This window comes from Salvelinus sp. IW2-2015, linkage group LG31 (assembly GCF_002910315.2).
Source record: "Salvelinus sp. IW2-2015 linkage group LG31, ASM291031v2, whole genome shotgun sequence".
In the NCBI taxonomy this organism is placed as follows: Eukaryota; Metazoa; Chordata; class Actinopteri; order Salmoniformes; family Salmonidae; genus Salvelinus; species Salvelinus sp. IW2-2015.
Window position 1 is genome coordinate 15,189,065 of NC_036870.1, and position 19,999 is coordinate 15,209,063.

Consider the following 19,999-nt stretch of genomic DNA (forward strand, 5'->3'; position numbering starts at 1 on the left):
CTCTCTAATAACAGATAATACTTCTGGATCCTCCACAACCAGGAAGGAACACCTGTATGTTCACTGTCATAATTCCTTTTACCTTCATAGTGGCATACTGGGATATGGGGGTTGTGACACGAAACACCTCCAGGGGTAAAAATGAAAAATAGCTATTTCTGTCACTATGAACGTAGTCATTATCCCCCTCCCACACAAAGCAAAACTCTTTTTTTTCTTCACTGACAATGGATGAGTTGTGTTTTGTTCAAGCCTTACCCAACTTGAAGTCTACGAGTCTCTACACACTTCACTCCATCGATCGACATCTGAGCATGTGCATGGGCTGAGTCAGATTTTTGGGAGCAAGCTTTTGTCCACGTCGTCATTGCGTTCCACCCAGAGAGGAAGTCTGCCTTGTGTATTGTATATCTACCAGCGGGCTTGGGGTGCCAGAGTAGCTTACCAAGCAAGAGGGTCCGAGGCAATCTTTGTGTCAATACAGTTGTCACGTTCCTGACCTTATTTCCTTTATTTTGTCTTTGTTTAGTATGGTCAGGACGTGAGCTGGGTGGGCATTCTATGTTATGTGTTTCTATGTTTAGGTTCATTGTTAATTAGCCTGATATGGTTCTCAATCAGGGGCAGGTGTTTTACGTTTCCTCTGATTGAGAACCATATTAAGGTAGGCTGTTCACACTGTTTGTTTGTGGGTGATTGTTCCTGTGTTAATGTTTATGCCACACGGGACTGTTTCGTTTGTGACTGTTCTTCGTTGTCTGTAAGTTCTCATGTTCAGGTCTGTTTACGTCGTTTATTGTTTTGTAGTTTGTTAAGAGTTTTTCGTGTTCGTCTTTCGTTAAATAAATCATTATGTCTTCATACCTCTCTGCATATTGGTCCGATCCTTGTTCCTCCTCAGACGAGGAGGAGAACGAACGTTACAACAGTATATTTCTTCTTATGCGAAATAACATTCTTTGGATACTGTATTAGTCTTCTTAAGTCCTAATTGTCAGCAGCAGCCATGTGTGAAGCTGTCTGTTACAGGAACACAAGGCTGAGTACACAGGTTACATGCTGGATCTGATGGCTGCTGCAGTGCACCGTGGGATACGTAGTTACAGGGGGTCCATCTGCTCCGATAGAAATAGAGCTAAGAATTACAAAACATTGACATGAATGGGAATTCCTGATCTAGTAGTTATATTTCTATGGCTCACTCTACATCTACATACAACAGGAACAGGGGACAAGCCAGCAGCTTGTCAGACAGACAGGCTGGTAACAATATCAGGACAGGTCTGTCTCTCGAAAAGGCCTGAGACTGTGTGCTTTCAGTATCTGAAGGTATCCTGCATTCTCAACCACCCCCCGAGTGTCTCTCTCAGAATAGGAGCTCTCAGAAAATATTTTTCGCCTCTGATATTTCTGAGATACACATTTTTATACCAATGAGGAAATGTGAAAGGTGTAAATGGAAAAAGAAAGTCAACATCCATGTTCTGCCCACCACAAGAGGCAGCATCACTATAATTCAGCTGACATCAACAGAATTTTCCAACGACACGTGTCCAGATTGTGCAAAAACAACCATCTTAATAATGAATAAAGAGTGTGGGAAAGCTGCAGCAGTATAAATAGGGTAGTGCTGAAAATGTGCTTATACCCTCCAGGTAGAAAGCCTTACATAAATAAGGGGTTTGAAGAGAGGAGAAAGGGAGAGAAGGATGGCACTCACACACACGCATGCACACACACACACACTGTGCTCTGTACACATTTCTCCTGCAGGTAAGCTACGTGGCGGTTGGAGGAGAACTCATTACGGGGATCAAACATCGCCCCCCCGCCTGGCTAAATGCAGTGCTTATTAAAGCTCCCTGTTGGAGGCGCTGTATAAAACCCAGGAACAGGGGGGCCGAGCCCGGTGTGTGTGTGTGTGTGTAACCCATGAACAAGGGGGCCAAACCGAGAGGAGGGGCTATGAGGGGGACAACCCAGCTCTCATTAAGATTTAGTGCTCAGCCTGTGACATCTGTCCACAGGGCCAAAGGGCTGGATCAGGGTGTGTGTATGAGGCACATGTTTGTGTGAGCAACAGCTTTTGAAATCACAGTAGCGACCTACGCTGGATAAGACGAATGAAAAATAGCTGCTCTGCTGGAGGTGGACAACCATATCGTTATCACTCAAACACACACCCTCACACACACACTTTACACAGACCTCATACAAACACATACACACCTCAAACACACACCCTCACACACACACACACACACACACCTCTAGAAGAGAGAGACGTGAGTGGTGTCTATGGTTGCTGCATCCAGCGAAGCACTTTCTCTGACTTCCCACAGATCTCAGACCACTAAATGAGCCCTTGTAGAAACCATCCCTAATGGCTACTATTATTCTTAGCCTTGTAGTCCACAGACAGATGAGAACCCTTACTACACCATAATTACTACTGAGAGCAGAGGAGGCTGCTGAGGGGAGGACGGCTCATAATAATGGCTGGAGCGGAGCAAATGGAATGGCATCAAACAGCAGGAAAACCATGTGTTTGATCTGTTTGATACCATTCCACTGATTCCACTCCGGCCATTACCACGAGCTCATCCTCCCCAACTAAGGTGCCACCAACCTCCTGTGACTGAGAGCTGCAGTAGTTTCTCCTCCAGACGCCAGGCCACAGTAGCTCAGCCTGTCTCAGTGCCCTGCTAGCCTCGGGCCACGTCCGAAATGGCACCCCCAAAATGCACTGCTTTTGAACAGCGTCTTGGGTTCCGGTTCAAAGTAGAGCACTATGTAAGGAATAAGGTGTTCTTTAAATGCAGCCTCAGTGTCCTGAGAGCCTGGTCTGGCCACGTGGGTTAATGAGACATTAATAGGGACGCAGCCTCAGTGTCCTGNAGAGCCTGGTCTGGCCACGTGGGTTAATGAGACATTAATAGGGACGCAGCCTCAGTGTCCTGAGAGCCTGGTCTGGCCACGTGGGTTAATGAGACCTTAATAGGGACGCAGCCTCAGTGTCCTGCGAGCCTGGTCTGGCCACGTGGGTTAATGAGACATTAATAGGGACGCAGCCTCAGTGTCCTGCGAGCCTGGTCTGGCCACGTGGGTTAATGAGACATTAATAGGGATGCAGCCTCAGTGTCCAGCCTCACTGTCTCTAATACTTCTAGAGGGACCTGACTGATGACCCGTCCTTACAATAGTGGAGGGAGGGACAGAGAACGATAGCTTTGATTCAGTTTTTCTGTCTCTTGGCTCTCTCATCTTCAGTGTGAACTCTGTGGGCCACTTCCCAGATTCAGATTGCCATTTGAGTATTATTTAAAGTCAAGGACTAGGCTTGTTTGTGTTGATCAGTTACTGTCCTCTGTAAGGTTTATTGAGAGACCTTGTACTCATGCACTTACAATGCAGTTTGACTTGATTTGACTGTACCTCTGTGATGACAGGTTTGCAGTATCCAGCCCCGAACATCAGGTTCTCCATGGACACCCCCATGGCTGACGGGTCAGTACCGTTCTCTGGGGAGCCCTTTCCCAGCCAGGAACTCTTCCCTGTATGGGCAAAACTATGGAGAGAGAGAGAGAGAGAGAAGAGCAGTTAGTCATTATGTCATCGATAGAGTTCTGGTATAATCAGAGAAAAGAATGGCTGAACATTCAGGTTAAGATATTGGCAAGTGGATTCATCAAGTGTTTGAAAAACAACTTATTCAAGTAGCAGGCCAGTGGATGCACTCTCAGAGCAGGTTGCCAAACTAAACCCATTTTAACTGGAGAGGAAATATGTGGTGTGACGGCTAAGAAGTGATCATCAGTGTGACATGTACACACACACACATGTGCGCACACACACACAAGCATGCATGTTTGCATAGACATGCACACACACGAAGACACACACGCAGTATTACCTGATGAGTGGTTGATGTAAGGCCACCAAGGATGCGTGTATGGAAACAGAGATGACGGACAGGTGGAAGTAGTCAAACATGACAGGTACATGGTGGTGGAGACCTCTCCTGGGGTGGAAGTGGAGACCCAGGGTTCTACTGCTGATGATGGGACTGTCACGATGTCCCCTAACCTAAGACAACACAGTCAGCATCTAACCCCGCCTGAGAACAACAGCAGAGAGAGGTCATGCCAGAACAGTATACAGTTACAACTCATGCCAAAGACAGTGAATGCCAGTTTAAATACCTTGTGCAAACTATTACCATTTAAAGGACATCATGTAATGGGTTATCATCCAGCTAGGACAAAAGACATTTCAAGAAAGCACACCGGTGTGGTGAATAAACGAATCTCCCTCTGGGGCAATACCGTTGAAACTTGAACATGGTAATACTCTTCACACACATACACCGGGTGATCCGAATGGTAGAAGTTCTGAGCAGCAAAGTCTGAGAAGTTGTAAGCGCTCAAATGGGATGTTTAATGAGCCCTCCAGGACACATTACAAGTCATCTATACCTGTCGGTGGCCTACAGTAACTGTTGAGCTACTGAGCAGCCGCAGCACAAACACGCCAACGTTGGACGTTGGACGTTGGAGTGACAGGATCCACAGTAAACACACACACACCAACACACACACACACACACACACACACACACACACACACACACACACACACACACACACACACACACACACACGGACAAACTCATACAAATGTGCACACGCATACACAACACATGCAAGTCTGCACAGAGACGTGGGTAAAGTAGTGTTTTTTCCTGACAATGCAGTCTGTCAGTCTGTTAGAGCCAGAGGCTTTTCACTGGCAGGACATCATTAAGACCTGGGCCTCAGCACTACTAACTGAGGGCCTCAGAACTGACAGGACAGATAGGGGAGGGGGAAAGGAGGAGAGATGGGGAGAAAGTGAAAAGAAAAGTGCCAGAGAAAAGGGAGTATGTAAGCGAGTGTTGAACGTACTGTTGCTCGTTGTCTGTGAAGTGAAGATCCAGCTTTAACTGAAAGTCCACTTCACTCAGAGCCTCTTCCACCTGTGAGAACAGAAACACAGGCACAGTCACAATATCAACAAGACTGTATCAACCAGAATTAGACAAATCAGCAATGAAATTCAATGGGTATAAAAAACAAATGTTGTAAATCCATACCAGTGTAACAATACTATGGTGAGACTAAACCATGAGCAGCTGTTAATGTGTGTATAGTATTGGCATTAGTATCTCTACTGTGTCTTCTGTCTGGTTACACTGTAGACTGAACAGTACTGTTCATATCATGATGAAGGTAAAAGGCAGGTAGTTAGATTTGGGATAGGGGAATCAATTTAACCCTATTTGAATAAAGCAGTGGAATACAAAAAAGCCATACACTACTAAAGAGTACGCCGTTGAGAGAAATTAAGAGTAATTTGGAAGAAATCTCTCCCTACTGTATCTCTCCCTACTGTATCTCTCATTTATTTTCACACACCCTACTACTCTCTCTCTCCCCCTCCCTCTCCTCTCTCTCGCTCTCTCTCCTCTCTCTTGCTCTCTCTCTCCTCTCTCTTGCTCTCTCTCGCTCCTCTCTACCCCACTCTCTCCTCTCGCTCTCCTCCCTCTCAGTCTCTCCTCTCTCTCTCTCTCCTCTCTCTCGCCTCTCTCTCCCCCTCTCTCTCTTCTCTCACTCTCTCTCTCCCCATCTCTCTATCTCCTCTCTCTCTCCCCCTCTCTCTCCTATGCCTCTCCTCTCACATCTCCTCTCCCCCTCTCTCCTCCTCTCTCACTCTCTCCTCTCCCTCTCCCACTCTCTCTCCTCTAGCTTACTCTATCCTCCTCTCTCTCTCACTCTCTCCTCTCTCTCCCCCTTTTCTCTCTCTCTTGCTCTCTCTCTCCCCTACTCCCCCGTCTCTCTCCTCTCTCCTCCTCCTCTCTCTCTCTCGCTCCCTCTCTCTCTCGTCTCCTCTCATTCTCTCTCTTCTCTCTCTCTCCTCCCCTCTGTCTCTCTCTCGCTCTCTCTCTCCCCCGCCCCCTCCTCTCTCCTCTCTCTCTCTCTCTCGTCCTCACTCTCTTTGTTGTTATCTCTCTACAGCAAGCACACACCAACACACACAAACACATACACACACACACTTACATACACACACAAACACACGTACACAACATGCTCTGTGTAGCAGAACAAACAGCATTGTCAAATCCTATTGATATTCTGATTGGATAAACACACACACATGGGGAAATCGAGTTCTATTTTGTCCTCTTATCAGAGTCTGATGGAAGAAGAGGGAAGGAGAGAGAGAGACTGAGAGATAAAGAATGAGTGAGAGAGAGAGAGGGGTGGAGGAGAGGAGAGGGGAGAGGGAGAGAAGGGGGGAAAGAGAGAGAGAGAGAGGGAAAGAGAGGAATGAGAGGGAGGGAGAGAGAGAGCCGGGGTAGAAGGGGTAAGAGGGAAAGGGAGTAAGAGATAGACAGAGAGAGAAAAGGAGTTAACCTCTGGAAGGATAATGAGAAGAGGGGATGTCTGAAATCTGATCGACGTTCCAGCCCTAGCCTCTCTCTCACCACCTTTGCATAAATAATGTGTCATACATTTAATGAAAAAATCTAAATTTAGGAGACCTCAAAGGTAGGTAGCCGACATTAAGTAAATCAATTAGGAGAGTTGACCTGCCTTGTAGCCAATAAGCTGATGATTCTGACAGTCACATTCTGACTGAACCAGGGTTCCTGTTTAACTCTGTAGGTTAGATTGTAGGAAGATACCTGTACAGTGCATTCGGAAAGTATTCAGACCCCTTGACTTTTTCCAGATTTTGTTAAGTTACAGGCTTATATTAAAACAGATACCCCATAATGACAAAGAAAAAACAGGTTTTTAGAATCTTTTGCTAATTTATTACATATAAAAAACAAAAATACCTTATTTACATAAGTATTCAGACCCTTTGCTATGAGACTCGAAATTGCGCTCAGGTGCATCCTGTTTCCATGAATCATCCTTGAGTTGTGGTGAATTAAATTAATTGGACATTATTTGGAAAGGCACACACCTGGTCTATATAAGTTTACAGTGCACGTCAGAGCAAAAACCAAGCCATGAGGTCGACGGAACTGTCTGTAGACCACCGAAAGAGGATTGTGTCGAGGCACAGATCTGGGGAAGGGTACAAAAAACTTCTCAAGCATAGAAGTTCCCCAAGAACACAGTGGCCTCCATCATTCTTAAATGGAAAATGTTTGGAACCACCAAGACTCTTCCTAGAGCTGACCGCTCGGTCAAACTGAGCAATTGGGGGAGAAGGCCCTTGGTCACGGAGGTGACCAAGAACCCGATGGTCAATCTGACAGTGCTCTAGAGTTCCTCTGTGGAGATGGGAGAACCTTCCAGATGGACAGTTGTGCCCAAGAAGACTCAAGGATGTAATCGCTGCCAAAGGTGTTTCAACACAGTACTGAATAAAGTGTCTGAATACTTGTGTAAACGTGATATTTCAGTTAAAAACATTTTTTATTAGCAAACATTTCCAAAAACATGTTTTTGCTTTGTCATTACGGTGTGTAGACTGATGAGGATTTTTGTTTTTTAACACATTTTTGAATAAGGCTGTAACGTAACAAAATGTGGAAAAAGTCAAGGGGTCTGAATACTTTCCAAAGGCGCTGTAGCACAGTCCAATATGCAAACATTCCATTCCAGCTAAACAATGGTTGTATAGCGTTTTGCAAAAAAAATTGCTGAATTAAAAACCTGCGAACGGTAATATTTTACACACACATATGAAGGTACCCATAAGGTATTCTTTCTGAGGTAACCCCCCCAAAAATGGGTGGATAAAGCATTTTGGAAATAAACTGGATAAAGTGGTTAAATTGAGCTGGTGTGTGTGATTGTGATTGTGTGTGTGTGTGTTTGTGTGTGTGTCTCACCCTCTCCCCATCCAGCAACAGGTGGACCTTGAAGAGCATGCGGTCATCAACGTTGACCTCTTCGTTCCGGTAGAGTATCTGGAAGATCCGACTGAACACCATAGTGTCCTCATGGACCCCATCATGGACCCCCGCAGAGCTGAAACTACAGTCACCTGGGGGGGAGGGAGGGCAGAGAGCATCAGCAGTACCCTCGTCGTCATCGTCTGCCTATACGCAGACGAGGCGCTACGTTTTTTGAGAGTCAGCTGGGGGTCTCAATTTACTGTTGGGAGTTAGAATAGTAGAATACAATTGCAATTTTGACATTTGGTTGTGCATCAGCACTTTTTATCTTATGTCAGTCACTGACAGTCACTCACTTAGTCCATGTCAGCTAACATTTATAGATTGTTAGGTAAGTTAGTCTAGCCAGCTATCTAAACCTTGTAGTAATCAGGGCTGAAGGAGCTCTGAGCCCTGAGCTCCTGGGAGCCCACATTGATTGTGTTAGTCACTCTCACTCAGATACCACATGAACCTGGTTTAATTCATGGCAAAATTGCAGGGAACTGGCTTTTAAAACTGCAAAATGCTCTCTCTGCCCTTGGCAAAATTAGTAGAATTGCATGAAATTTGTTTTAATTAAAACTGCAAAATGCTCTCTCTGCCCCATGGCAAAATTGCAGGAAAATAATTTAAAAGGTTTTGCCCGCAAGGTGGTGGGCTCCCCCAACCAGATCTCGCTTCGGGCCCCCAAAGCCTAGATCATCATCATACATGACAAACACATCAACTTTCCCATCACTGTTATTTCATGTCCTCCACATAACTGAGACTCAGAAGCAGTGACTATGCATAGCTGAATGGATAAATATACAATCTGACATTTCTCTGGGTATCAAAATAAATGGTTTTCCGTTAAATCTCTATATAGTCAGTGGTGTTTTCTGCTTGTATCTGAAATGTAGATGTGAGGAAGCAGCTGTCTGCATCCGGCTGCTGGATGTGCAGCTGTGATAGGCCTTTGAAGGAAGCATCCCACTGAGGTGCTCTCCTTTTATCTACCTCGACATGCACTCTACACCCCCTCCTCTCTTTCTCTCTCTCTCTCCCTCGGTTTCTCTGTTTCTTCTCTCTGTTCTCCCCTTCTCTCCCTCTCGGCAGCCCTCTCCAGAAAGAACAGTCGCTTCAACCAGCACGAGTGGCAGACTATTTTGTACAAAATTTAGATTTAGTGAAAGAATGTTGTGTTTTGGCAGCATGATGTGATACTGCAAGTGCAAATAGTCGTATTTAATTCCAAACCAATCATAGCCTGGCTATTACAGATGAACAGTCAGTGTGTCAACAGAGTTGTAATGAGGGTGAATGCTCAGTGCTCCAGGCCAATCTGAAAAGATGGCATCTCTAGTTCTGCTCTACAGGGATAGAGGGGGAGAGGGAAGGAGGGAGCGGAACTAGCAAGGCATTAAAGAGGCTTCACTGAGACTCCTTGTGATACTGGGGTACTAATCAAGTTATCAATCAAAATACCGTGCATCATTTACACGGTTTGACACTACATGTGATTTAAAGGAATGCAATTACTCATGTCTGCAATCAAAGTGTTCATGTTCTAAAGCAATATACAGGAGTTACAGGTGTTAGGGAGTTTTCATAATGTTAGACCCTCCAACTTTAAGCCTTCAACCACTGTGCCTCTGCACCAGAAGTAACCTGCTAACTGCTGCACATACACTCACTAGCGCTTTCTTTTCTCTCGCTCTCAATTCAATTCAAATCAAGGGGCTTTATTGGCATGGGAAACATACGTTTACATTGCCAAAGCAAGTGAAATGGATAAACAAAAGTGAAATAAACACTCGCACAAGTTCCAAAAGAATAAAATCATTTCAAATGTCATAATTATGTCTATATATAGTGTTGTAGCGATGTGCAAATAGTTAAAGTACAAAAGGGAAAATACATAAATATGGGTTGTATTTACAATGGTGTTTGTTCTTCACTGGTTGCCCTTGTCTCTCGCCTCTCTCTCTCTCTCTCTCTCTCTCTCTCTCTCTCTCTCTCTCTCTCTCCTCTCTCTCTCTCTCTCTCTCTCTCTCTCTCTCTCTCTCTCTCTCTCTCTCTCTCTCTCTCTCTCTCTCTCTCTCATTCTCTCTTCCTTATCACTCCCTTTTCTCCTCTCGCTCTCTCTCTGTCTCTCTTTCTCAATCTCTCTCTCCCTCCTCACTCTCTTTCGCTCTCTCTCTTTTACCCCTCCTACCCTCTTTTCTCTCTCTCTCTAGTCCCTATCCTCTCTCTCTCTCGCTCTCTCTCTCGCTCTTTCTCAGATATTCTCCTACTGTTTGTGTTACATAATACCTTTATTGTTAAGCTACTATAAGGATGCAGCAGAATGGTAAATGCTAAACTAATTTATATAACACCATCCTGACTTAACACACCACAATGTTTGTCTGTATGAATCATAGTCACTAAATGGCTGGGCTTCAGAAGCAAGACAATCCGTCACACCTTTCATTTGTCTGCTTGAAATGTCAAGTATACAACACTTTCATTTCCCACAGTGCTCTGGGTGGATCAATTCCCAAGTCTCTGTGGTTGATAAATGTCTTTGTCCTGGCTGGCTGGAACGGAGCGTGTCATTGGCTGGGGAATTTATGTCTGGGAGCCCTGTCTGTCCTGTCTGTCTGCGAGGCTTTTGGCCGTAATACGTGACCTTGTAGAGGAGGAGCTGCAGGAGAGGGGAGGGAGATGGGGAAGGGGACTGCGGCTAAGCCCTCCAATTATAATATGGATACATACTGTAATGTTACTGTACGTTCCATTGCTGCAATGTAGCTAGCGACACTCAATGTGTACAGATACTATGGCACTGCTGCACTGTGTGTGTGCAGGGAATCCTGATACTAGGCTAGGCTATATGAATATTCTGCACTACAGCAAATGATTTGCTGATTTAATCATCTGGCAGTGCAGAGATAATCACAACACCCTATTATTGCTGAAAGTGAACATATTATGGACAATAAACTAAACATTATCGACAACAGACTAGACATGTTATGGGCGCTAAATGCTGCAAAGTCGTTCAAGTTGATGCCCTCCACTCTACGCAGTTCTCCTATCCAATCATATAATGGATCTAATGCATACTGTAGTTAAATATGCAGCTAACCTCTCATTATATACTGCTCTGTACTTCACAAATTGATAGAGTAAAATACTATGCTGTTTTATACCGCATAGCACCATGTGAAGCTCCACCATACAAAAGGTCACATTGGTCGGATCAATGCCTCCCTGACTTCCCCACAGAGGTCAGAGTGACATCCAGATTATTAGAGTCAGTACGAGGCTAGGAGCAGGTGGCTGGAGGGTCTGAAGAAATGCCTGAGTGTCACATCTCAATGTCAGGGTCAGACCAACACAACAAAGGGTTTTTACAGCCCGAACCATGCACACCCTTACCCACACACACACTGTTCCCTGCGTCCTGTTCCAATCATAATGAACTAATAATAGATGTTTTATTACAGCAAATCAGAGACGCCTGGGATATGGCTTCCTGCTTATCCAGGGGACCAGATCTGTCTGCTAATGCTGACGGGACTACAGTACAGTACAATGACAGTGTGTGTCAGCCCGGTCTACTGGAACAGTCTTGCGCACAGAGAAAATATATTCTCAACACTAACATTTAGTAACGGCCACTGAAGTCAACAAAGGTGTAGTTGTAATGCACCACAAAGGGAGAAACCGCATCACGCACTGAAGCCAGATTCATCAGCCTGATTTTCACATTTCCTCACAGAGAGAGAAGAAAACACTCTCCACCAATAACAACAAGGCTTAATACTACTAAACAGAGAACACGAGATGAAGCGGTCAGCTAGAAGTAACACACTGTTACTTCTCTTTTGGTGTGTCCAATGCCAGCTTTCCTCTGTTTTAACTCTTGTCATTTAACTCTGTCATGTTACAACAAAATCCCTTGATCTTCTTGTGAATACGTTCACACCCCTAAACCGATTGTTTGGGACAATGTAAAACAGGCAGGAGACTGTCACGACTTCCGCCAAAGTTGGTGCCCCTCCTTGTTCGGGCGGCGTTCGGCGGTCGACGTCACCGGCTTTCTAGCCGCCACTGATCTACGTTTCATTGTCCATTTGTTTTGTCTTGATTATACACACCTGGTTTCCATTACGTTATTATTTATTCCCTATTTAACCCTCTGGTTCGCACATGGTTTTGTGTGTGTTTGTTCTTTGTTAAGTGGTCGCATTGTTTGTGTGAGCTGGAGTATTTTCCCTGCGTGGAATTATCTTGTGATATTTCGAGTAAAGTACGTTTTTACTCAGTTCTGTGTCCTGCACCTGACTCCGTCCTACCCGCTGCACACTGACACCTTGACAGAGACACTCGGTGGCAATGGGAACTTTGTCCCTTCTCTTTCTGTGGGGCTGTATCTTCTCGAGAAGAGAGGGACTACTTTCTCTGGTACAGAACATGCAAAGTCTATATCAAAACTCAATGCAGTACAAATTAATTTGCATGTATTAAAGCCAGCTGAGACACTTGCACTGTTTAAATCATTAGTCAAAACAATGATGTTCAACAAACCTTTTAGTTTCACACCTCTAAGACAAAGAAGGCTGTTTTCATGGCTGTCTCAGGTTCCTGCACATTATGCAACCCCGACGCACCCATAGTTAGGTGCTAATGGTGGCCTGTTAGTTGTATGAGGCCTAACCAGATGGTATAACACATCAGAAACATGAATAATATGGGCCATGCACACAGCTAGCATGTGGTACAGACTTAATTCCTCCAAAACGTTGAGACCCCTGATAAAAAGACCAAGGCTCCAACACAGCAACCAACACACTACTGTTCCCCTACACTGTAGTTTCAGTGGCCAAATGCAATAAAAAGCAGGTGTTGTTTTCAGAAACATCAAAGGAAACTGTACTTCAGCATGTGTGTCATTGGGGCTAAGAATGTGGATCACAGAAGATGATCGTAATCATGTAGCAGGGTAACCAGAACATTCTCTCTGTCAGACAAGTCATCTCACACTCAACCCACAACAGTCCCTGGCCTAACAGACTGCATAGACACAGTGTTCCAACCACTGGCATGTTATGCATGAACTCAAACTACCTGTATAGAAGTCTCGGTATGCTACAAGCTGGTGTGGGTCTTGCCCACCTGCCCATTGCTGGAATCAGTGAGATACATTTGTGTGGGAATTAGCATCTGTAAAACTAAGAAACTGTTCTATGGCATCTATGGTATCTTTCARCATGACCTGACCAGAACCTGCTCAGGGAAAAACTCCTGGCCCAATCTACCGCAAATGGAAAACATACTGCTGCTTCAAAGTTCAAACTGTCCATTAAAAACAGCCAACGTTATTCAGATTTAACTCAATGTGAGAACATTACCTGTATTCCCTGGGGTTGTTGCTATCAACCTGTGTGGTACGCGAGGAGAGACCTTCAGCCCTGCTCGGACCTGGTAGAATCTGGAGGGAGAAAACGATGCAATACATTCAGTTACTACACAGATGTAGGATAATCATTTGAGCCAGTTCGCTACTGCAGAGCAATATACCTGCAGCAACAGGAACTGTGAATTATTATGTGGATTATAATTCATGGAAATCTTTTGTAGGGGTCGATCCATTTTTTATTAGGGCAAATCAAGTCGGACATTTTAAAGTCGAGATTACAAACCTTAGAAGCCTTTTTAAACCGCAAATACATTACAAGTTTGCATTTCATGATGTGCAGGAAAAATCCTTTAACAACAACATGATCAAATTAAAATACGGCGTCTGCAAATAGCTAATACACACATACCGGTGCTATGCATCACTACACATACCACACACATACTATAGCATATGAAATCAATGTCCATAATGGAGTGGAAAGAACTGCTGCTCTCCATGACATCAGACCCGGGGCTAGCACTGTCATGTTAAACACAGCTGCTAAGGAATTGTACAAATTTACCTTAATTATTAACGAGGACAGGATAAAATGGCAAATAAATAAGAAATGACTCATCGTAATGCACATCCATTCAGTGGAGTCTGCTGCTGTCTGTACTGTAGGTCAATGGTAGTAGAGCTCTGAACAATAGCTGATAAAACTGATGCTACATCCCCAATACTATCATTTAGAATGACCTCATGCATACTATTATCATCCTGCAAATGCTGACATACAGCATTCCTTTGTAAAAAAAGATATGGGTATGAAAAGTGCAGTGAAACAAGAATCTTTCAAAGATCACTTTCAGTATTGGAGTGTGAATGGATGTGGTTCTGTGTAAAAACACATTGTGTCCCCTGCAATTGCACTCAACACTGCCCTTTCCCACCTGGACAAAAATAACACCTATGTGAGAATGCTATTCATTGACTACAGCTCAGTGTTCAATACTGTAGTGCCCTCCAAGCTCATCACTAAGCTAAGGACCCTGGGACTAAACACCTCCCTCTGCAACTGGATCCTGGACTTCCTGGCGGGGCGCCCCCAGGTGGTAAGGGTAGGTAACAACACATGCACCACGCTGATCCTCAACACGGGGCCCCTCAGGGGTGCGTGCTCAGTCCCCTCCTGTACTCCCTGTTCACTCATGACTGCACGGCCAGGCAAGACTCCAACACCATCATTACGTTTGCCAATGACACAACACTGGTAGGCCTGATCACAAACAATGATGAGACAGCCTATAGGGAGGAGGTCAGAGACCTGCCCATGTGGTGCCAGGACAACAACCTCTCCCTCAACGTGATCAAGACAAAGGAGATGATTGTGGACTACAGGAAAAAGAGGGCTGAGCAAGCCCCCATTCTCACCGACAGGACTGAAGTAGAGCAGGTTTCAGAGCTTCAAGTTCCTTGRTGTCCACATCACCAACAAACTAACATGGTCCAAAGACACTTAGACAGTCGTGAAGAGGGAAAGACAAAGCCTATTCCCCCTCAGGAGACTGAAAAGATTTGGCATGGGTCCTCAGATCCTCAAAAGGTTCTACAGCTGCACCATGGAGAGCATCCTAACTGGTTGCATCACTGCCTGGTATGGCAACTGCTCGGCCTCTGACCGCAAGGCACTACAGAGGGTAGTGTGGACGACCCAGTACATCACTTGGGCCAAGCTTCCCGCCATCCAGGACCTCTATACCAGGCAGTGTCAGAGGAAGGCCCAAAAATTGTCAGACTCCAGCCACCCTAGTCATAGACTGTTCTCTCTGCTACCACATGGCAAGCGGTATCGGAGCACCAAGTCTAGGTCCAAAAGGCTTCCTAACAGCTTCTACCGCCAAGCCATAAGACTCCTGAACAGCTAATCAAAGGGCTACCCAGAGTCCTCTTTTACGCTGCTACTCTCGGTTTATTATCTTTGCATGGTCACTTTAACTCTACCTACATGTACATATTACCTCAATTACCTCGACTAACCGGTGCCCCCGCACATTGACTCTGTACTGGTACCCCCTGTATATAGCCTTGCTATTGCTATTTTTATTTTACCGCTGCTCTTTAATTATTTGTTACTTTTATTTTATTAGAATTGTTTTACTTATCTATTTTGTACTTAACACATTTTTCTTCTTAACTTTTTAAAGCATTGTTGGTTAAGGGCTTGTAAGTAAACATTTCACTGTAAGGCCTACGCCTGTTGTATTCGGCGCATGTGACAAATACAATTTGATTTGATTTGAGACCCATCAGAAGGCGATGGAAGAGACCAGAGCCTAGCTGTGAACAGACATGGTATCATCAGGGTTTTAGCGAGCGGCCGCCTCTGGGAAACGGAGGCGTGACAGTGAAAAGCAGGGAAAAGGTTTTGGAGATTGATAAACAAGGGCATAGACTTAGTTCCGAAAAAGGTTAAAGGCAGATCACAGCGCGACTGTGTGAAACCCATTGTAGAACATGTTATGGTTCGAGTCAGAGTGTATTGTGGGAAAAAGTTAACAGAGAGAGAAGCAAGAGATGGATGATATACAGTATACCTGTAGTTAGTCTTGATATCATGCACTGCATCATTGACATGTGAACACGTTTCCAATTAAAACTAAAGTGGAGACGTTCATTAATTGTACTAGTTAGAACGTCAGAAACAGATTCTTCATGGTTGAAGGAGTGCATTCTGGGTATCACACACTGGAGATGTATTGGCAATCGGCTCTTCAAATGGACTTCAAATGGACATGCTCCTAGAAACTACAGCCAGGATTATCAATCAAACCTGATTATAGCATCAAGAGCAACGTTAGACGTGACTAATTCGCCATCCGTTCAGCTCAACTAAAAGGCCTGCGCTGCTCTTATCACCCTCGCCTGGTTTAAAACATCAAACACAGACTTTTGTTTAATGCAATCACTCCTCTATAGGGTTTGTATAAAACGAACGTGGGAATAGCTTTTTCAGGGCTGTATATAAGATTTGTATAGATGTTTAACCTAATGGTCTTTCTTTGTACATTTCTCCTTATCTCACAATAGCCAATGCCTGTGTTTTCTTTACACCAGCAGTCACTTGGACAGGAGTCTCTGACTCTCTCTCCCTCTGTTCTGTCCTCCGATCAGACCTACTTCCTCCTTGTTGCTGTTCGGGGCGGAAACATGCATAAGAAGAAATATATTAGTGCACTCAGGCTCAGCTAAGCAGGATTATATTTTTCCAAAGCTTTAGCCCTCCCTGTCCTGTTTGGAGCCAGGAAAATCTAATCTGGGTAAAGCTGGCCATTCAGTCAGCCAGAGTCACATCCCACAGGCTAGCCAGATGCCCGGTTATAATCTCTCAGCAGATACACTGTATCTGTACGGCATAAAGATGACCCTATTCTACCTCGTGTCTGTGTCCCAGATAGCACCCCATTCCCAATGTAGCGTACTACCAGGCCCATATCTGTCCTCAAACACCTCCTACTGTACGGCATTAAGATGACACTTTTCTAAATAATAACTGTCCGTTTTATCATTAATATGAACTATGAAGCAGCCAGAGATACAGGTGGAGACCGTTCAGTGGGTATTAATATGAACTATGAAGCAGCCAGAGATACAGGTGGAGACTGTTAGTGGTATTAATATGAACTATGAAGCAGCCAGAGATACAGGTGGAGACTGTCAGTGGGTATTAATATGAACTATGAAGCAGCCAGAGATACAGGTGGAGACTGTTAGTGGGTATTAATATGAACTATGAAGCAGCCAGAGATACAGGTGGAGACTGTTAGTGGGTATTAATATGAACTATGAAGCAGCCAGAGATACAGGTGGAGACTGTCAGTGGGTATTAATATGAACTATGAAGCAGCCAGAGATACAGGTGAGACTGTTTCAACCCAGGTTTCCTACATGCCACAGGAGTGTGTTAGCCCTCTGAACTAAAGCCTAATGATTAGCTTGAGCAGTCTTCAGGTCTCAAGGCAAGTTTACTCATGACAGGAGTGGGGTTCACCGATCCACCTCCATTACACTCACCCTCTCTGGAAGAGATCCACATTGTGAAACTTGTTCAGCTCTATGGAAAACTCCAACGTCCCCTGTACTTCAGACATGATACGTTCCAGGTCATCCCTGCAGAGAGGAAAGATAATATATCAATCAATATAAGATGGGTAAAATGGGGTCACAATAGACACATCTGGATGCATACTGTATTGTAGTTGAGGAACACACTGGGAAATGCTCTATTGCACTACCCCCATTGTTTTATGATTGAAGTGACAAAGCCATTAGCACCTTCATGATTCATCAGTGAATTCATGGCCAACAAAGTATCCTAAACAACTAAAAAAAGCATTCAAAAGGAATCAAAATTGACATTTATCATCTAATCATTGAACACTGTCATTTTTCTTCTTCACTGTAGTGCTTCTGTGACTCTGTTGACCTTCGGAGGCCTCATAGTGAGAAGCACACTGGCATTTAGGGAGGAAACCCCAGACTGGATATAGAAGCTCCTCTACACACACAACATACACACACACACACACACACACACACACACACACACACACACACACACACACACACACACACACACACACTCATCCACCATGGTTTCTAATTAGACAAACAATGAGTCATTCAGGAAGCGTTTGCCTTGGTCCTTCCACCTCCCAGGAAGCTATTCACAGAGTCAACACTCAACAGACTGCACACAACCTCAGCATGAAACATTGAGATGAATGGAGAGAGAGACACCCGCCATGAAGTTTTAGAAAACGGTTATAAATTGATGGGACGGAAAGTGTTGACAAACAATCTAACCGTCTGCTCCATTCACTTCTTAATGTGTTTTCTAATCATAATGATATCATGTTGAAGTCTGTGTTCTTTAAGACATTTACGTGTACATGTTGGTCATTTAGCAGACGCTCTCATCCAGAGCGATTTACAGTCAGTGCGTTCAACTTACGTAGTTAAAACAACCACATATTTCACAGTCACAAATAAAGAATTCTAGCCTTCTTGTCATGAGTGCCTTTTATCATGATAGTAGTAGAAGTAGTTAGCAATAGCATGGGTAAGATTGTTACCGCACTGCATTCCTATAGTAACATAGTAGCCGTTGTGTTTATTGTCTGTTTTGATTCCGATTTAAAGCCCAGAGGCTGACATGCAAAACCTCTACTAACGAGTCACAGTTACTCAAAAGTTGATCATTCAGCTTGTTTGATCCCCATTTAATAACTCTACCAAATTAAATAATATATGCCATTTAACAGACGATACATTTTAAATATAGACGACCACGGGACTGGAACCCACAACCCTGACAGTGAAAGCTCCATGCTCTACCAACTGAGCCAATGAAACAACAGCATAGCCATGCCTGTAGGACAGTAAACTAAGCATCACATTTGCTATGTGACATGATCTGCATTAACGTCTACTTCCAAAAACCATGCAAAAAGCTGTTTGTCCCCATTTAGACTGTTCTAGCTTCACAGACACATCGAAACAAAGGGATAACAGATCATAACAATAATGTGACGCTGTAAAGCAACTACGCAGAAGTAAGCAAGAGAAACACAATAACAAAGCCTCGTTCTCCACTACTGTGTGGTCCATTATCCCATTGCTGTTGAAAACCAGCTAAAGGGAAGGAAGATATATGTCACACAGCATTGCTGCCTTCTGCTGACATGACTTCTTGTGTTACATGAACATGTGAGGGGGCAGACACACACACACACACACATGCACGCACACACCCCCCTGCCCAAACTGGCTACTTTAATAAAGGTTATGATAGGGAACTGAGGTTTGTGCTGTGTCAGTCCGTGGGTCATATTAACAGTGACCTGTCCTGACACAGAGCCTTGACCCAGCAGCCTCGAACAGTTGGTGGAGAGAGAATATGTGGAGGATATTGTGCTGCTGTGTAAAGTATGCTGTATTCTACATCAATGTTGTATTCTATGTCAGTGTTGTATTCTACATCAGTGTTGTATTGTTCATCAGTGTTGTATTCTACATCAGTGTTGTATTGTTCATCAGTGTTGTATTGTACATCAGTGTTGTATTGTACATTGTATTGTACATCAGTGTTGTATTGTACATTGTATTGTACATCAGTGTTGTATTCTACATCAGTGTTGTATTGTACATTGTATTGTACATCAGTGTTGTATTCTACATTGTATTGTACATCAGTGCTGTATTCTACATCAGTGTTGTATTCTACATCAGTGTTGTATTGTACATCAGTGTTGTATTGTACATTGTATTGTACATCAGTGCTGTATTGTACATCAGTGCTGTATTCTACATTATTTTGTCTAAAGTCTATTACACAATGGAAAATGCGTAATTTATTTGGTTTAGTCAACATTTTCCCAAGTCTCACTTGAGCCCAGTTCTAGTCAGCTATTGTCAGCTGTCTCACATTGAGTAAAAAGAAGGAGCTCTGCATTTTCATCTCTCTGTCTGGGACATATACAGGCTACAGCTGGGACTGAACACGGTGTGCCTTACAGAAACACAGGAGGTTGCATATCAGTCAATCTCTCTCTCTCTCACTCTCGTTCTCTCTGTCACACACACACACACACACACAATCCCAGTGTAACCGCTAGATCATGCTAACT

The 19,999-nt window shown here is 44.1% G+C and overlaps 1 protein-coding gene across 1 annotated transcript in view; it reads right to left on the bottom strand.

Moving 5' to 3' along the window:
- LOC111955508 (protein FAM135B-like) overlaps positions 1-17,475 on the bottom strand; it is a 33,263-nt gene extending 15,788 nt beyond the window's left edge. Inside the window, 7 exon segments of the mRNA XM_023975720.2 lie at positions 3,436-3,568; positions 3,914-4,061; positions 4,064-4,086; positions 4,944-5,014; positions 7,892-8,046; positions 13,321-13,400; positions 17,385-17,475. Of these exon segments, the coding sequence (XP_023831488.2) occupies positions 3,436-3,568; positions 3,914-4,061; positions 4,064-4,086; positions 4,944-5,014; positions 7,892-8,046; positions 13,321-13,400; positions 17,385-17,461 (687 nt within the window). The 5' untranslated portion in view covers positions 17,462-17,475.
- Positions 17,476-19,999: the final 2,524 nt, after the last annotated feature.